This window comes from Lethenteron reissneri, chromosome 55 (assembly GCF_015708825.2).
Source record: "Lethenteron reissneri isolate LAM-NWPU_2019-01 chromosome 55, ASM1570882v1, whole genome shotgun sequence".
Classification (NCBI taxonomy): domain Eukaryota; kingdom Metazoa; phylum Chordata; class Hyperoartia; order Petromyzontiformes; family Petromyzontidae; genus Lethenteron; species Lethenteron reissneri.
The window spans coordinates 356,761-376,294 of record NC_083833.1 but is presented as its reverse complement, the minus strand read 5'-3'; the positions used below and the strand labels follow the sequence as shown (position 1 = coordinate 376,294).

The 19,534-nt window shown below is 59.5% G+C and overlaps 1 protein-coding gene across 1 annotated transcript in view; it reads left to right on the top strand.

Moving 5' to 3' along the window:
* Positions 1-19,039, top strand: part of LOC133356674 (rho GTPase-activating protein 4-like) — a 49,282-nt gene extending 30,243 nt beyond the window's left edge. The window contains exons 14-23 of the mRNA XM_061574314.1: positions 3,060-3,120; positions 3,714-3,791; positions 6,194-6,331; positions 7,156-7,261; positions 8,053-8,271; positions 9,426-9,746; positions 9,949-10,180; positions 11,187-11,385; positions 12,709-12,803; positions 17,299-19,039. Of these exons, the coding sequence (XP_061430298.1) occupies positions 3,060-3,120; positions 3,714-3,791; positions 6,194-6,331; positions 7,156-7,261; positions 8,053-8,271; positions 9,426-9,746; positions 9,949-10,180; positions 11,187-11,385; positions 12,709-12,803; positions 17,299-17,988 (2,139 nt within the window). The 3' untranslated portion in view covers positions 17,989-19,039. The remainder of the gene's footprint in view (positions 1-3,059; positions 3,121-3,713; positions 3,792-6,193; positions 6,332-7,155; positions 7,262-8,052; positions 8,272-9,425; positions 9,747-9,948; positions 10,181-11,186; positions 11,386-12,708; positions 12,804-17,298) is intronic.
* Positions 19,040-19,534: the final 495 nt, after the last annotated feature.

The window sequence follows — 19,534 nt, the reverse complement described above, 5'->3', positions numbered from 1 at the left end:
CCCACTCACTCCTCACCTACACACAGGCACCCCCAACTCACTCCTCACCTACACACAGGCACCCCCACTCACCCCTCACCTACACACAGGCCACCCCCACCTCACCCCTCACATACACACAGGCCACCCCCACTCACCCCTCACCTACACACAGGCACCCCCACTCACTCCTCACCTACACACAGGCACCCCACTCACCCCTCACACTACACACAGGCACCCCCCACTACCCCTCCACCTACACACAGGCACCCCCACTCACCCTCACTACACACAGGCACCCCACTCACTCCCTCACCTACACACAGGCACCCCCACTCACCCCTCACCTACACACAGGCACCCCCACTCACCTCCTCACCTACACACAGCACCCCCACTCACTCCTCACCTACACACAGGCCCCCCCACTCACTCCTCACCTACACACAGGCACCCCCACCACCCTCACACTACACAAGGCACTCACTCCTCACCTACACACAGGCACCCCCCACTCACCCCTCACCTACAACAGGCACCCCCACTCACCCCTCACCTACACACAGGCACCCCCACTCACCTCCTCACCTACACACAGGCACCCCCACTCACCCCTCACCTACACACAGGCACCCCCACTCACTCCCTCACCTACACACAGGCACCCCCACTCACTCCTCACCTACACACAGGCACCCCCACTCACCCCTCACCTACACACAGGCACCCCCACTCACTCCTCACCTACACACAGGCACCCCCACTCACCTCCTCACCTACACACAGGCACCCCCACTCACCCCTACCTACACACAGGCACCCCCACTCACCCCTCACCTACACACAGGCACCCCCACTCACCCCTCACCTACACACAGGCACCCCCACTCACCCCTCACCTACACACAGGCACCCCCACTCACCCCTCACCTACACACAGGCACCCCACTCATCCCCTCACCTAACACAGGCACCCCCATCCTCACCTCCCACCTCACCCTCTACACACACAGGCACCCCCACTCACTCCTCACCTACACACAGGCACCCTCACTCACCCCTCACCTACACACAGGCACCCCCACTCACTCCTCACCTACACACAGGCACCCTCACTCACCCCTCACCTACACACAGGCACCCCCACTCACCTCCTCACCTACACACAGGCACCCCCACTCACCCCTCACCTACACACAGGCACCCCCACTCACTCCCTCACCTACACACAGGCACCCCCACTCACTCCTCACCTACACACAGGCACCCCCACTCACCCCTTCACCTACACACAGGCACCCCCACTCACTCCTCACCTACACACAGGCACCCCCACTCACTCCTCACCTACACACAGGCACCCCCACTCACCCCTCACCTACACACAGGCACCCCCACTCACTCCTCACCTACACACAGGCACCCCCACTCACTCCTCACCTACACACAGGCACCCTCACTCACCCCTCACCTACACACAGGCACCCCCACTCACTCCTCACCTACACACAGGCACCCCCACTCACTCCCTCACCTACACACAGGCACCCCCACTCACTCCCTCACCTACACACAGGCACCCCCACTCACTCCTCACCTACACACAGGCACCCCCACCCCTCACCTACACAGGCACCCCACTCACCTACTACCACAGGCACCCCCACTCACTCACCTACACAGGCACCCCCACTCACTCCTCACCTACACACAGGCACCCCCACTCACTCCTCACCTACACACAGGCACCCCCACTCACCCCTCACCTAAACACAGGCACCCTCACTCACTCCTCACCTACACACAGGCACCCCCACTCACTCCTCACCTACACACAGGCACCCCCACTCACCCCTCACCTACACACAGGCACCCTCACTCACTCCTCACCTACACACAGGCACCCCCACTCACTCCTCACCTACACACAGGCACCCCCACTCACCCCTCACCTACACACAGGCACCCCCACTCACTCCTCACCTACACACAGATACCCCCACTCACTCACCACCTACACACAGGCACCCCCACTCACTCCTCACCTACACACAGGCACCCCCACTCACTCCTCACCTACACACAGGCACCCCCACTCACCCCTCACCTACACACAGGCACCCCCACTCACTCACCACCTACACACAGGCACCCCCACTCACTCCTCACCTACACACAGGCACCCCCACTCACCCCTCACCTACACACAGGCACCCCCACTCACTCACCACCTACACACAGGCACCCCCACTCACTCCTCACCTACACACAGGCACCCCCACTCACCCCTCACCTACACACAGGCACCCTCACTCACTCCTCACCTACACACAGGCACCCCCACTCACTCCTCACCTACACACAGGCACCCCCACTCACCCCTCACCTACACACAGGCACCCCCACTCACTCCTCACCTACACACAGGCACCCCCACTCACCCCTCACCTACACACAGGCACCCCCACTCACTCCTCACCTACACACAGGCACCCCCACTCACTCCTCACCTACACACAGATACCCCCACTCACTCACCACCTACACACAGGCACCCCCACTCACTCACCACCTACACACAGGCACCCCCACTCACTCACCACCTACACACAGGCACCCCCACTCACTCCTCACCTACACACAGACACCCCCACTCACTCACCACCTACACACAGGCACCCCCACTCACTCCTCACGTACACACAGGCACCCCCACTCACTCCTCACCTGTGTGTGTGCGTGCGTCTGTGTGCGTGTGCGTGTGTGCATGCGTGTGTGTGCGTGTGAGTGTGGTTAGCGTTACGCTGCGCTACGAACCCGGCGATCACAGTTCGATTCTCGCTTACGTCCAAAACCAGTGACGATTATCTGAATCGGTTGTGGGCCTCCCCTAGATCGAGTCAACCAAAAATGAGTACCTGGTGTGGTGTATACGCATCGCCACCTTGGAGACAAAGTGGTGCTGGCCACCCTCCCCATCGTGTGCCGTGACGGCCTTCATAGGAGCTTCGATAACAGCACTTGCCCCAACAATCTGTGAAGGCTACACGGGGGATCTTTGTCTTTGTGTTCTCCAGGAGTCGGGTCACGTGATCCCCACCGTGGTGGTGAGCTGTGTGCGCTTCATCAACTTGTACGGTGGGTAACCCACCTGGTGCACCACCTGCACCTGCCCACCTGCTACTCACCCACCAGCCCACCTGCACACCTGCCCACCTGCACCTGCCTACTCATCCACCTGCACACCTGCCTACTCACCCACCAGCCTCCTCACCCACCAGCCCACCTGCACACCTGCCCACCTGCCTGCGTGTTTACCTACCTGTCTAACTACCCGCCTACCTGTCTATCTGCCTCATATCCACCTGTTTACCTACCTGCGTGTTTAAACGCCTGCCTGTATAACCATTGTCTTGTCTATCTACCTGCCAAACTGTCTACCTGCCTGCATACCTCACTAACCATCCGGCTGTCTATCTACTTGCCTCCCTACCTGCATGCTTAGCTGGATACCTGGCTGCCTGTCTACCCAGTTGCATACCTGGCTGCCTGTCAACTTACTCACCTACCAATGTAACTCTCCTCCCACCTGCCTACTTGCCTGCCTACCTACCAATGAGACTCGTCCTCTACCCTGGTCCCTTGAGTACTCCGCTGGTCACCCGCAATCTACTCCTGACACCAGCGAGTGTGTACCCCTGTTACCCGCGACCTGTGCCCCTGGTCCCCAGGGATGCATCAGCAGGGGATATTCCGGGTCCCCGGGTCACAGGCGGAGGTCAGCGAGATCAAGCACGCCTTCGAACGAGGTGACCCAAGTGCCTGGAGAACACACAAACTCCACTCACTCACTCTGTAGAATAGGGGGAGATCACACAAACTCCACTCACTCACTCTGCAGGACAGGGGGAGATCACACAAACTCCACTCACTGTATAACAGGGGGAGATCACACAAACTCCACTCACTCACTCTGTATGACAGGGGGAGATCACACAATCTCCACTCACTCACTCTGTAGGACAGGGGGAGATCATACAAACTCCACTAACTCACTCACTCTGTAGAACAGGGGGAGATCACACAATCTCCACTCACTCACTCTGTAGACCAGGGGGAGATCACATAAACTCCACTCACTCTGCAGGACAGGGGGAGATCACACAAACTCCACTCACTCACTCTGTATGACAGGGCGAGATCACACAATCTCCACTCACTCACTCTGTAGGACAGGGGGAGATCACACAAACTCCACTAACTCACTCACTCTGTAGAACAGGGGGAGATCACACAAACTCCACTCACTCACTCTCTAGAACAGGGGAAGATCACACAAACTCCACTCACTCACTCTGTATGACAGGGGGAGATCACACAATCTCCACTCACTCACTCTGTAGGACAGGGGGAGATCACACAAACTCCACTAATTCACTCACTCTGTAGAACAGGGGGAGATCACACAAACTCCACTCACTCACTCTCTAGAACAGGGGGAGATCACACAAACTCCACTCACTCACTCTGTATAACAAGGGGAGATCACACAAACTCCACTCACTCACTCTGTAGGACAGGGGGAGATCACACAAACTCCACTCACTCACTCTGCATAACAGGGCGAGATCACACAAACTCCACTCACTCACTCTGTATAACAGGGGGAGATCACACAAACTCCACTCACTCACTCTGTATAACAAGGGGAGATCACACAAACTCCACTCACTCACTCTGTAGGACAGGGGGAGATCACACAAACTCCACTCACTCACTCTGCATAACAGGGGGAGATCACACAAACTCCACTCACTCACTCTGTATGACAGGGGGAGATCACACAATCTCCACTCACTCACTCTGTAGGACAGGGGGAGATCACACAAACTCCACTAACTCACTCACTCTGTAGAACAGGGGGAGATCACACAAACTCCACTCACTCACTCTCTAGAACAGGGGGAGATCACACAAACTCCACTCACTCACTCTGTATAACAAGGGGAGATCACACAAACTCCACTCACTCACTCTGTAGGACAGGGGGAGATCACACAAACTCCACTCACTCACTCTGTATAACAGGGCGAGATCACACAAACTCCACTCACTCTGTATACCAAGGGGAGATCACACAAACTCCACTCACTCACTCTGTAGGACAGGGGGAGGTCACACAAACTCCACTCACTCACTCTGTATAACAGGGGGAGATCACACAAACTCCACTCACTCTGTATAACAGGGGGGATCACACAAACTCCACTAACTCACTCTGTAGGACAGGGGGAGATCACACATACTCCACTCACTCTGTAGGACAGGGGGAGATCACACAAACTCCACTCACTCACTCTGTAGAACAGGGAGAGATCACACAATCTCCACTCACTCACTCAGTAGAACAGGGGGAGAGTTTTCCGAACCTGGACAGTGTGCTCATGGCCGGCTCTAGTTTGATAGCAGAGGTCTTGTGCCAAATCAGCCGAGCGGCATTATCTTTTCATCGGCTGCGTACCACTGTGTGGAAGCTACCTGGTCTGTTGCTATGCTGCAAAACGTGGACCCCCCTAATGGAACATTTAGGCTGGCTTGCCTACGATCCATCCTGAGTTAAACCAGACTGGATTGTGTGAGGAGCTTACAGATCCTTGAAAGATTTGCATAAAGTCCCATCGGTGAGATCCAACGGCAGGCAAGGAAGGCTGCATTGGCTGGGTCATGTAGCGTGCATGGCCAGCCACCGCATGCCTAAACAGCTTTTGTTTAGCCACAAAGAGGCTAAATAGGCGCGGCATGAGATAGAGAGATGGAGTGATGTGGTTACAGGAGGATGTGGAGCTGAGTGGACTTGCCGATGACTTGTACCAGCGGTGTTAAGATCAGCCTATGTGGAGGAGGCTCGTGAAGGACGCTGCTACTGTGCCGTTGGAGGCAGTCGCCCTCCAGCAACAACAGAGGGCGGAGGAGCGACGCTCACAACAACGAGCAGAGCGCCGGGTGGCTAAAGCACAGCAAGTTGGCACAGAAGGGGGCACAGGTGGTACATGGCACCTGGGTCTGTCCCGTGACCTGCTGCGAGCGGGCGTTCGACGCTTCACGTGGCCTTAACGTGCACATGGCCTGGCACGAGCGTCGTGGTGATGCCACCGCCACTCGGCGGCAAACGGCCGTCGTCCTTGTGCGTGTGTGTGTGCGAGCGCCGTAGGCGAGGATCCGCTGCTGGATGAGTCGGGCTGCGGGGACGTCAACTCGGTGGCGTGCGTCCTCAAGCTCTACTTCCGCGAGCTGCGCACGCCCCTCCTCCCTGCAGCCGCCTTCTCACGCCTCCTGCTCGCCTGCTCCGGTCACAGAGACACCCGCCCACCCTCACATCCACCCACCCACCCTCACCTCCACCCACCCACCCTCACCTCCACCCGCCCCCCACCACCCCCACCCCTCACCATCCCTCACCATCACCCTCCACCACCCCACCATCCACCACCACCCACCATCCCCCCCCCACGCCCCCTGCACGCTCCACCATCGTGCGACTGTTTTACCTGTGACTGTCAGCATGATCGTGTCACCGTGGAGGAGGCTCGTGAAGGACGCTGCTACTGGGCAATTGGAGGCATTCGCCCTCCAGCAACAACGGAGGGCGCAGGAGTGATGCTCACAACAATGAGTGGTGGCCGGGCAGCTAAAGCGCAGCGAGTTCGCAGTGAGGGCGCGCAGGTGGTGCTTCTGCCAGTCATCTTAGTCAGCGTATCCATGGCACCTGCATCTGTCCCATGACCTTTTGCCAGCAGCGAGCCTTTAACACTTCATGTGGCCTCGGTGAGTGGGTTGGTGGATAGGTGGATGAGTGGGTAGGTCAGTCAGTCGGTGCGTTGGTGGGTCGGTAGGTGGGTCGGTGGGTGGGTCTGTCGATGGGTGGGTAGGTGAGTGGACGGGCAGGTGGGTGGGTCGGTCGATGGGTGGGTGGGTGAACGGGCGGGCAGGTGGGTCGGTCGGTGGGTTGCTCGGTTGGTCAGTCGGTCGGTCAGTGGGCTCGGCCGCTTGCCAGTCAACCAGGAATCCAGCCAGCCAGCAAACCTTTGTACATAACACAAAGCGGTATGCGTGACTGTTGGGAGTGACACCCGTGCGTACGTGGCCGTGTCCGCTGGCGCCGTGCGTGTCCAGGCACCGAGGGCCCGCTGGAAGGGGCGGTGCGGATCCGCTCCGTGATGCAGGAGCTGCCGCCGCCTGTCGCCGTCGTGCTCCGCTTCCTCTTCGCCTTCCTCCACCAGTGAGCCCCACCGCCCCCACCGCTCCCACCGCCCCCACCGCCCCCACCGCCCCCACCGCCCTGCCCTCGGCACATGCTGCCAAAATCGCTGCTTTTTATCCGCCCCCCCACCCTCCCCTCGCATGCGAGCGCTGTCTGCCGGCGGCCATTTTTAGACACCGGCGGCCATATTTAAACACCGGCGGCCATTTTTAAACCCCTGCAGCCATCTTTAAACACCGGCGGCCATCTATAGAGACTGGTGGCCATCTTTAGACACGGTCGGCCATCTTTATACACTGGCTGCCATCTTCAAACACCGGTGGCAGGCCCAGCTTACTGCGTGGGACGGTTCACCCCCCGGTCTCGTGTGGTAGACAGGGGCAGCGTTAGACAGGGGCAGCAGTTAGACAGGGGCAGCGTTAGACAGGGGGAGCATTAGACAGGGGCAGCGTGTGGTAGACAGGGGCAGTGTGTGCCAGGGGGCAGCGTTGTTGGGTTGCGCGCGTTGCGAGACGCACCCGTGATGTGCAACTTCCCGACCGTGTCCCATCGGCGCCACCGCCACCACCACCGTCACAACTATCACCGCACCAGCTGTGTCCCATCGGCGCCACCGCCACCACCACCATTGCTGCTATCACCGCACCAGCTGTGTCCGATCGGCGCCACTGGCACCACCACCATCACTATAACAGTTATCACCACCCTGACAAGTGCCCGATAGGGGCCAACGCCACCAACACCATCGATTGTTTTGATTGCCCACCGTCTCTACACCCCCCCCCCCCCCCCACCGTGTGCCACCTCAGCCTGGCACAGCTGAGCGACGAGAACCTGATGGACGCCTACAACCTGGCCGTGTGCTTCGGCCCCACGCTGCTGCCGGCGCCGCCCGCCTACGACGAGGCGTCGGTGACGGCGCGCGTCCACGAGGCGTGCAGGGCCCTGATCGCGCTCGGCGGGGCCGCCTTCCCCGGACCACGCCGCCTGCCGGGACCGCTCTACGAGACGTGCATGGGCCTGGAGCGGTGTGTGCCCGCCACGGCCACCGCGATGACGATCACGACGGCGATGACGATGATGATAAGGATAATGACGATGATACTGACGATGATGACGATACTGACGATGATGACGATGATGACAATGATAATGACGATGATGACGATGATGACGATACTGACGATGATGACGATGATGACAATGATAATGACGATGATGACGATGATGACGATGATGACGATACTTACGATGATGACGATGATGACTATGATAATGACGATGATGATGACGATACTTACGATGATGACGATAATGACGATGATACTGACGATGATGACGATGATGATGATGATGACGATACTGACGATGATGACGATGATGACGATACTGACGATGATGACGATGATGACAATGATAATGACGATGATGACGATGATGATGATGATCACGATACTGACCACTCGATGAACCCGTCCAGCTCAATCGCTCGTGTGCTTGGCCGGTACCGGACCGGGGGAGGAGTGGTGGCGCAGCGGTCGGTGCTCACCACAACCGCTACTGTCACCACCACCACTACCACCACTACTGCCACTGCCATAACCACTACCACCACCACCACCTGCTACCGCCACTACCACCACCTGCTACCACCACGACTGTCACCACCACCATAGCCACCGCCACCACCACCGCCAACCTCCACCACCACCACGCCACCACCGCCACTACCACCACCACTAGCCACAGTCACCGCCACCACAACCACCTCCGCCATGACTACCACTGCCACCACCACTGCCATCACCACCACCTGGCAGCGACGATTGAATTTGTTTGACCATGTCAGGTGGTGGAGAGCTTCACAGCAAACCACGTGGCCGTATCATTACCTGGCCTCGGCCGTGCACACATCGGCAATGTTTCTTGAAATCGGCGTGTGGCAGCAGCAACTGCTCGCACCTGGCTCTCCCCTAGGTAAACTCGGCCTCAAATGGTGGGGTGAGACAAAGGCGGCCGGGCGAGGGATCGCGGTTGTTTTCTTTCTTTCTTCCGGGCAACAGCAAGCCCGCACCACCACCACCGTCGTGTCGGCTCTTTTGACACCACTTGCCCCACGACGCCATCCATCCGGCACAGGCTACCTGGGGGACCTTTGCCTGTACGTGTGTGCGTGTCACAGCGATGGTCAGGACGCGTATAGCGAGGCAAGCACGGTAGACGAGGAGGAGGAGGTGGAGGAGGTGGAGGAGGTGGAGGAGGTGGGAGAGGCGGGTGATGGTGACGATGGCGATGAGGAGGAGGACGCGGCGGTGGCGGCGGTGATGGACGACGAGGATGAGGAGGAGCGGGCGGCGAGCGGCCGCGGCTCTTCCCTGCCGGGCCGGCACACCGCCACCACCCCGGGTGGCGCCGCACCGGGCTGGTGGCGGCGCGAGTGGGCACCACGCGGCCCCACCGCGGGCGGCGTGGTGCCCGCAACGCTCGTGGAGATGAACCACGGGTGGGTGAGCCCGGGGGGGGGGGGACGCTGCTGCGTGTGGAGGTCCTGCCGCCAGCGCCGCCTTCGTCATCCACCTACAACGGCCCCGTGCGCTTCACCCGCACGACCACTCGTGCCCCCCTCTCACGTTCACCCCCCCTCGTCCCCCCCTCTCGACCCCCCTTCCCCCTCTCGTCCCCCCCTTCTCGATCCCTCCCACCAGGCACGGCCCAGCCAGTGAACCGGTGACCCTGCAGAGGCCCTGGGTGGTGGAAGTGGGGGCCCCGCGGGAGGCCGGGCCCCGGCTGTCTCGCACGGAGCCGGCTCCCTCGGCCGCACGAGGGGGGGCGGCGCGGGGGTGGGGGGCGGGGGGCACGGTGGGAGGGCCCCCGAGGGGGGCCACCGAGGAGGATGAGCCGCGGATCGCGCCGAGACAACGGTCGCCGCATCGCTGCGTAGGCCGCTCACTCACTGGCTCACTCGCTTGCCCACTCACTCGCCCCCTTGCTCACTCGCTCGCTCATTCACTCACTCGTTAGCTCACTCACTCGCTGGCTCACTCACTCGTTGGCTCACTCACTCGCTGGGTCGATCACTCAATTTGCTCACTCATTCGCACATTAGCTCACACACTCACCTGCTCGCTCACTCACTCCCTCACACATTCTCCTGCTCCCTCACGCATTTTCTTGCTCACTCGCTCACACATTGGCTCACACACACTGGCTATGGTGGCCAAGTGGTGACACACCTCAAAGCAGCAAGGACCCTGGGTTCGATTCCCAACTGGGGCGCCTTGCTGAGTGGAGTGTGCATGCTTAATCCCTGTTCTACAGAGTCTGAGTGTGTGAGAGTGTGCGAGAGCCTGTGTGTGTGTGGGGAGTGGTGGTGTAGCGGTTAGTTCACTGCGCTACGATTCCTGCTCACGCCCAATACCAGTGACGAATTACTGACTCGATCCTGGGCCTCCCCTAGGTCGACTCGGCCTCAAATGGGTACCCAGTGCATTGTGTAATAAACATTGCCAGGTCGCTTAATAGTTCAGCGGGCCTTACCTTAATAGAGCATTTTTAGGGTTAGATGGCGTAAATATGAATGTGTTGTGAAACCCTCCACCACCAATTGGTGAGGCTGTGTCACGCAAACAGAACGTGACAATCAGTTACCAGTTCAGCACTAATCGGTGGTGTTGGAGAGTAAAACCCACGACAACATTTACAATTCGAGTAGCCGTGACGTTTCGCCAGGCAATTACAGCCACCACCAGCATCGTGAGCAGGCGCAGAGCGACGATGATGCTGGTGGTGGCCTTCAACAGAGGCGATGGCGCCACCCGTGAGCCTCACCTGGGTAAAATGTAGAAACAATGTCGAGTTTGTGAAGTCGAGTTGCGTGGTGAGACGCGTGGTGAGACGCGTGGGGGCTCCTCCTCCTCCTCCTGCCGCTGCCGTCACCTCCCAGGTTGGGGCCACCGCGCCGGGCCTCGGTGGCCACCCTGCGGGCAGCAGCAGCGGCAGCTTCGGTGCGGCGGGTGGCGCCACGGTGGCGCTCGGTTTGGTGGGGCCTGTGGACGGTGGCACCTCCACCACCACCGCCGCCGCCGCCACCAACAGCAGCGGCAATGTCTACCCACACAGGACTCCGTGCCTGTCGGTTCCAGGTGATGATTGGCACGGCTGGCTACGTTACGGCGCGGATAGAAGTTCTACACCCGTGCACGTCGAGGGTCGCCTCAGCGTTGCTTAACATTCTTAATATGGAAAGAGCCAGAACCCTGATGTCACGCTAACTCCCTAGCGCTTCCATTAAACATCATGGGCGGGTGACGTCACTCCACATGGAGCACCCCACCCCATCTCATTAATAATCATGAGCGGGTGACGTCACTCTTCATGGAGCACCCCCCCTCATTAATAATCATGAGCGGGTGACATCACTCCACATGGAGCACCCCCCTCAATAATCATTCTTGGATGTTTTAATCGAAAAGAAACCAGATGGCTCAATGGGACACTCTGTCTACAGGAAAGCCACCCATACGGATGCCTACCTAAAACCTGACTCCCACCACCATCCATCCCAGAAGAATTCCCTCCTCAAAACTCCACACCATAGAGCTCAATGTATCTCCGACTGTCACCACCTAGCCAGTGAACTGGAACAGGTACACGAAGCCCTCAAGGTGGATGGATATTCAGACTACACAATCCGTAAAGCTGTCACACCAAACGTTGGGAAAGAACCATCTGAGGACCCAATCAAAACCATCACCTTGCCATACATAGCAGGGATCACCAAAATTATTTCCAAAATCATGAGCAAATGCAAGATCCAGGTTCGATTTAACACAGTACATAAGATTCGTGATCTGATTCCATCTGTGAAGGATGTGATCCCTGCCATGCAATATCTCGGCGTCTACAAACTAAGCTGTATTTGCGGCAGCAGTTACATTGGGGAAACTAAGCGACATGTCTCGGACCGTGTTCGTGAACATAAGGCAGATCTGAAACACGGCAGGACCAATACTTCTGCCGTGGCTGATCATTACTTTAATGCGGCTGGCTCACACGAAATAGATTTCTCTAAGATGAAGGTACTTTGAAAGCCCGCTGGCTATCAACAAAGATTCGTTCATGAAGCCATCCATATATACAGACACAGACACAATTTCAACCGAGAAGATGGGTACAAACTGAAAAATAATTGGAAGGACTATTTTCAACCAGTTTAAGTCATAACTGGCTATGATGTTCCCATCCTACCACCTTCTCCTTTGTAGTCTCCATCGCCGACGTAGTTTGTTCACTTTCATTTCGAAGTCCAAAACGCCAAGGGCACCGCCAACAAGCGGAACTGTTGTAGGTGTGAGTAGAGCAACGTTGAGCGAGGTTGCTGTTGTTGCAATAGCAACAACAGCAACAACGTTGTTGTGGGTGAGGGGGCCTCGTCTCACGCGCCCGCCCGCTCTGCCGTCTCTCAGGGGGCGGCCGTGACGGGGGAGGTGGCAGCCACAGGAGGCCGCTCCTCCAGCGAGGCGGAGCGGAGGGAGACGGAGACGAAGACCCCTTCACGCCGGTGCCACGCTCACCACCCGCCACGCTCACCACCAGCCACGCTCACCGCCAGCCACGCTCACTGCCAACCACAATCACCACCAGCCACGCTCACCGCCAGCCACGCTCACCGCCAGCCACGCTCACCGCCAACAACAATCACCGCCAGCCACACTCACCGCCAGCCACGCTCACCGCCAGCCACGCTCACCGCCAGCCACGCTCACTGCCAACCACAATCACCGCCAACCACTCACTCACCACCCGCCACAATCACCGCCAGCCACGCTCACCGCCAGCCACGCTCACCGCCAGCCACGCTCACCGCCAGCCACAGCTCACCGCCAGCCACGCTCACCACCAGCCACGCTCACCGCCAGCCACGCTCACCGCCAACCACTCACTCACCACCCGCCACGCTCACCGCCAGCCACGCTCACCGCCAGCCACGCTCACCGCCAGCCACAATCACCGCCAGCCACGCTCACCGTCAGCCACGCTCACCGCCAGCCACGCTCACCGCCAGCCACGCTCACCGCCAGCCACACTCATCGCCAGCCACGCTCACCGCCAACCACTCACTCACCACCCGCCATGCTCACCGCCAGCCACGCTCACTGCCAACCACAATCACCGCCAGCCACGCTCACCACCAACCACACTAACTCACCGCCAGCCACGCTCACCGCCAACCACACTCACTCACCGCCAACCACTCACTCACCACCCGCCACGCTCACCGCCAGCCACGCTTCACCGCCAACCACTCACTCACCACCCGCCACGCTCACCGCCAGCCACGCTCACTGCCAACCACAATCACCGCCAGCCACGCTCACTGCCAACCACAATCACCGCGAGCCACTCACTCACCACCCGCCACGCTCACCGCCAGCCATGCTCACTGCCAGCCACGCTCACCGCCAACCACTCACTCACCACCCGCCACGCTCACCGCCAGCCATGCTCACCGCCAGCCACGCTCACCGCCAGCCACGCTCACCACCCGCTACGCTCACCGCCAGCCACGCTCACCGCCAGCCACGCTCACCGCCAACCACTCACTCACCACCCGCCACGCTCACCGCCAGCCACGCTCACTGCCAGCCACGCTCACCGCCAGCCACGCTCACCGCCAACCACTCACTCACCACCCGCCACGCTCACCGCCAGCCACGCTCACCGCCAACCACTCACTCACCACCCGCCACGCTCACCGCCAGCCACGCTCACCGCCAGCCACGCTCACCGCCAACCACTCACTCACCACCCGCCACGCTCACCGCCAGCCACACTCACCGCCAGCCACGCTCACCGCCAACCACTCACTCACCACACGCCATGCTCACCGCCAGCCATGCTCACTGCCAGCCACGCTCACCGCCAGCCACGCTCACCGCCAACCACTCACTCACCACCCGCCACACTCACCGCCAGCCACGCTCACCGCCAGCCACGCTCACCGCCAACCACTCACTCACCGCCAGCCACGCTCACCGCCAGCCACGCTCACCGCCAGCCACGCTCACCGCCAGCCACGCTCACCACCAGCCACGCTCACCGCCAGCCACGCTCACCGCCAGCCACGCTCACCGCCAGCCACGCTCACCGCCAACCACTCACTCACCACCCGCCACGCTCACCGCCAGCCATGCTCACTGCCAGCCACGCTCACCGCCAGCCACGCTCACCGCCAACCACTCACTCACCACCCGCCACACTCACCGCCAGCCACGCTCACCGCCAGCCACGCTCACCGCCAGCCACGCTCACCGCCAACCACTCACTCACCACCCGCCACGCTCACCGCCAGCCACGCTCACCGCCAGCCACACTCACTCACCGCCAGCAACGCTCACCGCCAGCCACGCTCACCACCAACCACACTCACCGCCAGCCACGCTCACCGCCAACCACTTACTCACTGCCAGCCACGCTCACCACCAACCACACTCACCGCCAGCCACGCTCACCACCAACCACACTCACTGCCAGCCACGCTCACCGCCAGCCACGCTCACCGCCAACCACTCACTCACTGCCAGCCATGCTCACCACCAACCACACTCACTCACCACCAGCCACGCTCACCGCCAGCCACGCTCACCGCCAGCCACACTCACTCACCGCCAGCCACGCTCACCGCCAGCCACGCTCACCGCCAGCCACACTCACTCACCGCCAGCCACGCTCACCGCCAGCCACACTCACCGCCAGCCACACTCACCGCCAACCACTCACTCACCACCCACCACACTCACCGCCAACCACTCACTCACCGCCAGCCACGCTCACCGCCAGCCACGCTCACCGCCAACCACTCACTCACCACCCGCCACGCTCACCGCCAGCCACGCTCACTGCCAGCCACGCTCACTGCCAACCACAATCACCGCCAGCCACGCTCACCACCAACCACTCACTCACCACCCGCCACACTCACCGCCAACCACTCACTCACCGCCAGCCATGCTCACCACCAACCACACTAACTCACTGCCAGCCACACTCACCGCCAACCACACACTCACCACCCGCCACACTCACCGCCAACCACTCACTCACCGCCAGCCACGCTCACTGCCAGCCACTCACTCACCGCCAGCCACGCTCACCGCCAACTACTCACTCACCGCCAGCCACGCTCACCGCCAACCACTCACTCACCACCAGCCACGCTCACTGCCAACCACAATCACCGCCAGCCACGCTCACCACCAACCACTCACTCACCACCCGCCACACTCACCGCCAACCACTCACTCACCACCCGCCACACTCACCGCCAACCACTCACTCACCGCCAGCCAGGCTCACCGCCAGCCACACTCACCGCCAGCCACGCTCACCACCAACCACTCACTCACCGCCAGCCACGCTCACCACCAACCACACTAACTCACCGCCAGCCACACTCACCGCCAACCACACACTCACCACCCGCCACACTCACCGCCAACCACTCACTCACCGCCAGCCACGCTCACCACCAACCACACTAACTCACCGCCAGCCACACTCACCGCCAACCACACACTCACCACCCGCCACACTCACCGCCAACCACTCACTCACCGCCAGCCACGCTCACTGCCAGCCACTCACTCACCGCCAGCCACGCTCACCGCCAACTACTCACTCACCGCCAGCCACGCTCACCGCCAACCACTCACTCACCACCCGCCACGCTCACTGCCAACCACAATCACCGCCAGCCACGCTCACCACCAACCACTCACTCACCGCCAGCCACGCTCACCGCCAACCACTAACTCACCACCCGCCACGCTCACCACCAACCACTCACTCACCGCCAGCCACGCTCACCGCCAGCCACGCTCACCGCCAGCCACGCTCACCGCCAGCCACGCTCACCACCAACCACGCTGAAACGCTCACCAGAGCACACACACCACCACGCTTACCGCAATTTTACGAAAACACTTCCCCATCATACTCGCCACGATATCAACCACAACAACCGCCACCACATTCACCACAGCTGACCACAACACTCCCTAAAACATTCAACATAATACTCACCGTCGCACTCACCACAACACTCACCGCCAGTCAGCACCACACTCACCACAACATTCAACAAAACACTCTTACCACAGCATTCACCACATCTCACCGAAATACTCACCACAAGACCACTGATCTGCTAGCCACCAGACTCGGTTAAAGAACACACCACCACACTCATCACAACACTCACCAAAGCACTCAAGGATGCTGCCACATTGGTTATCAGCGGACTCGCCATCCGCAACCAGCCATGAATCCGTCCATCGGAAGCCGCACGTGGTGGGGTACAGTGTGGGTAGTCCACCTCCACCAGGTGAGGTACAGTGTGGGTAGTCCACCTCCACCAGGTGGGGTACAGTGTGGGTAGTCCACCTCTACCAGGTCGGGTACAGTATGGTTAGTCCACCTCCACCAGGTGGGGTACAGTGTGGGTAGTCCACCTCCACCAGGTGGGGTACAGTGTGGGTAGTCCACCTTCACCAGGTGGGGTACAGTGTGGGTAGTCCACCTCCACCAGGTGGGGTACAGTGTGTGTAGTCCACCTCCACCAGGTGGGGTACAGTGTGGGTAGTCCACCTCCACCAGGTGGGGTACAGTGTGGGTAGTCCACCTCCACCAGGTGGGGTACAGTGTGGGTAGTGATTCCACGTTCAGAATCGATGTCACGCACTGAGAGTATTTGGCTGCTGCTATAAATTTCGACGTGACGATGATGATAATCCGCCACTTCGTTGAGCTGGTCACTTTTGCAAAAGAGCTAGACAGCTCAGTGGGGCCTTAAACCTGGGTAAGATGACAAAGTGTAGGCTTTAGCGTCACACTCGGGTGCGATGCTTGCCTAGACGCTCCGTATGACAAAGGCCCTGCCGCCGGCTTGCAGCAAGGGATTGCTGGGCTAGAGGGTGGGGGGGAGGGGGTGAAGGCTGATTCATCCGATCGTGGATAGGGCACGAGCGGCCATGACCACGGATGCCTGCGTTCCGTAGGAGATCGAGGCGGCGCTCCACAACGCTCTGCATGAACTCCAGGAGATGGAGCGCCAGGGATCGGCGGAGCGAGCTCCCGACCTCGTGCTGGACACGTTCCCCGGCAGCCCATCGCCGGCACCGCCACCGTCATCATCACCATCATCGCCACCGCCGTCGTCATCGCCACCGCAGCAACACCAGCAGCAGCCATCACCATCATCGCTATCACCGCCGATACCCGCCCACCATCACCGTCAGCGCCACCTCTGCCAACCGTGCCACCACCATAACCACCGCCGCCGTGACATCGCCCCCAGCTGGAGCTCCGGCGTCCGCCAGCCGTGGCCGTCGACCACTCACAGCCTCCCGGCGACGCCCGTGGGCCGCCGCCACCGGCTGGCCTCCTCCTCCTCCCCGCCGCCGCCCGGGAGTGGCCTCCCCGGGAGCGGCCTCCGCGCGGGCCTCTCGCTGGGGAAGGCCGCGGGAGGGCCAGGCGGCGCGAGGGCCGCGGGACTGCCGCCCGCCATCCGGCCCAAGCCCGCGGGCCTAGCTCAGGCTTCTGCCGCCGCCATCCCTCCGGCCGCCGCGCGGGTCGGGCCGCCCGGCCCCACTTGCTGTACCGCCTCCACCGCCGCCGCAGCTGCCGCCGCTGCGCTGTCGTCCGCGCGCAGCATGGGGAGCATTGCGGAGCGCCACTGTGCACTCTAAACCCCCAATCTGATTTCGGATTTAGATACAGCCGCGGCGCATTTCACTCAAGGAGGCCGACGTTGCCCTACGGAAACGTCGACGCCGAGTGGCAGAGCTGGCAGGGGAATGCGCCACTTGCAGGCTGTTGAGGAATGCGCGGCAGCGATGGAGGGGTACTACGTCATTATCGTCGTCACGATCTCTGGGGTAGATAGCCCATCGGAAGTGTCCACTGCACATTTCGTGATTTGTTGTTTCCACTCTCCTCTGTGTCCTAGTGCCAATACGCGTCAAGTAGTGGCCCCCATCTTTCTGGCACCACATCTATGATGTCGTCGTCGTCGTCAAACCATTCTCTGTTAGCGCTTCCTCTCTTTCCAGTTGTTTACATTTTCCCGAACAGCAACAACAACAACTACACACTTTTAATTGTTCCGTTGTTGTCCATCCCACTACATGTTTGTGTGTGTCCAAATAGCGGCAGTCTCCTTCTTGTCACTGTCTGCCTGCATGCAACATCAGGTTGTTAATCTACGTGCAAACATTTTTCTTACTTCTACGTTGCAACCTAATCTAATTTAGATTCAGATATGCAGCCCGTTCTCCTGTGACGCCGCTTGTTGTTTTCATAATGCCACTTGGATATAACGCGATCGAGCGAATGGAACTGCGTCACGCGAGTGGGGATAAGCGGTCACATGGCTGCCGCCTCGACCTGGGATCACACGAGGCGGTGGGATGCTGCTGGATGCTCCGTGAGGCTGCCCACCACGTGCCTCCGTCTTTGTTCAGCCTGCGTACGCATCTCACGCGTCATCGCGGACTGTGCCTTACCCTGTATGGCAGAACCCCTCTTAATGACGGAAATTGGTTCCACGACACTGGGCGTTAAGTGATTTGGTGGTTGAACGAGTCTAGAGAATACACGTTGACGGCTTAATGCGTTCAGATAGCATCGAAAGTTACCTTGTTTCACCCATGAAACGTACTTTATATTTAAACAATGGGTATTAATACGTAAAGATACTAACAACATTTTAAACACATTAAAATAAACTTGGTTAATCAATGCATTCATATTTACTGTACCTGAATTGTTGGGAAGTGAACACATTGGGCTCTATGGAGGCACTACACTACTATACACTAGACCAGGGGTCGGCAACCTACGGCTCCGGAGCCGCATGCGGCTCTTTACGGGCTGCTTCTTGACGATGAGTACGTACGTATGTACTCAGATGCATTGCGGCTCTTGAAATACAGAATTTTGTACCGAATTGGAAAGAAAATGGCTCTTCTTGTTATTTTGGTTGCCGACCCCTGCACTAGACTATACACTACACTACTATACACTACACTATACACTACTATACACTACACCACACACTAGACTATACACTACACTACTGTACACTACACTACTATACACTACGCATTTGGCTCTATGGAGGCCCGTCGTTAAGCGATTAGTTGTTTACCGGGGTGGTCATTAAGAGGGGTTCTACTGTATTATATTTGATTCATTATAATGCACATTTTTCCATAACGCGGTGTTCTCCAGGGA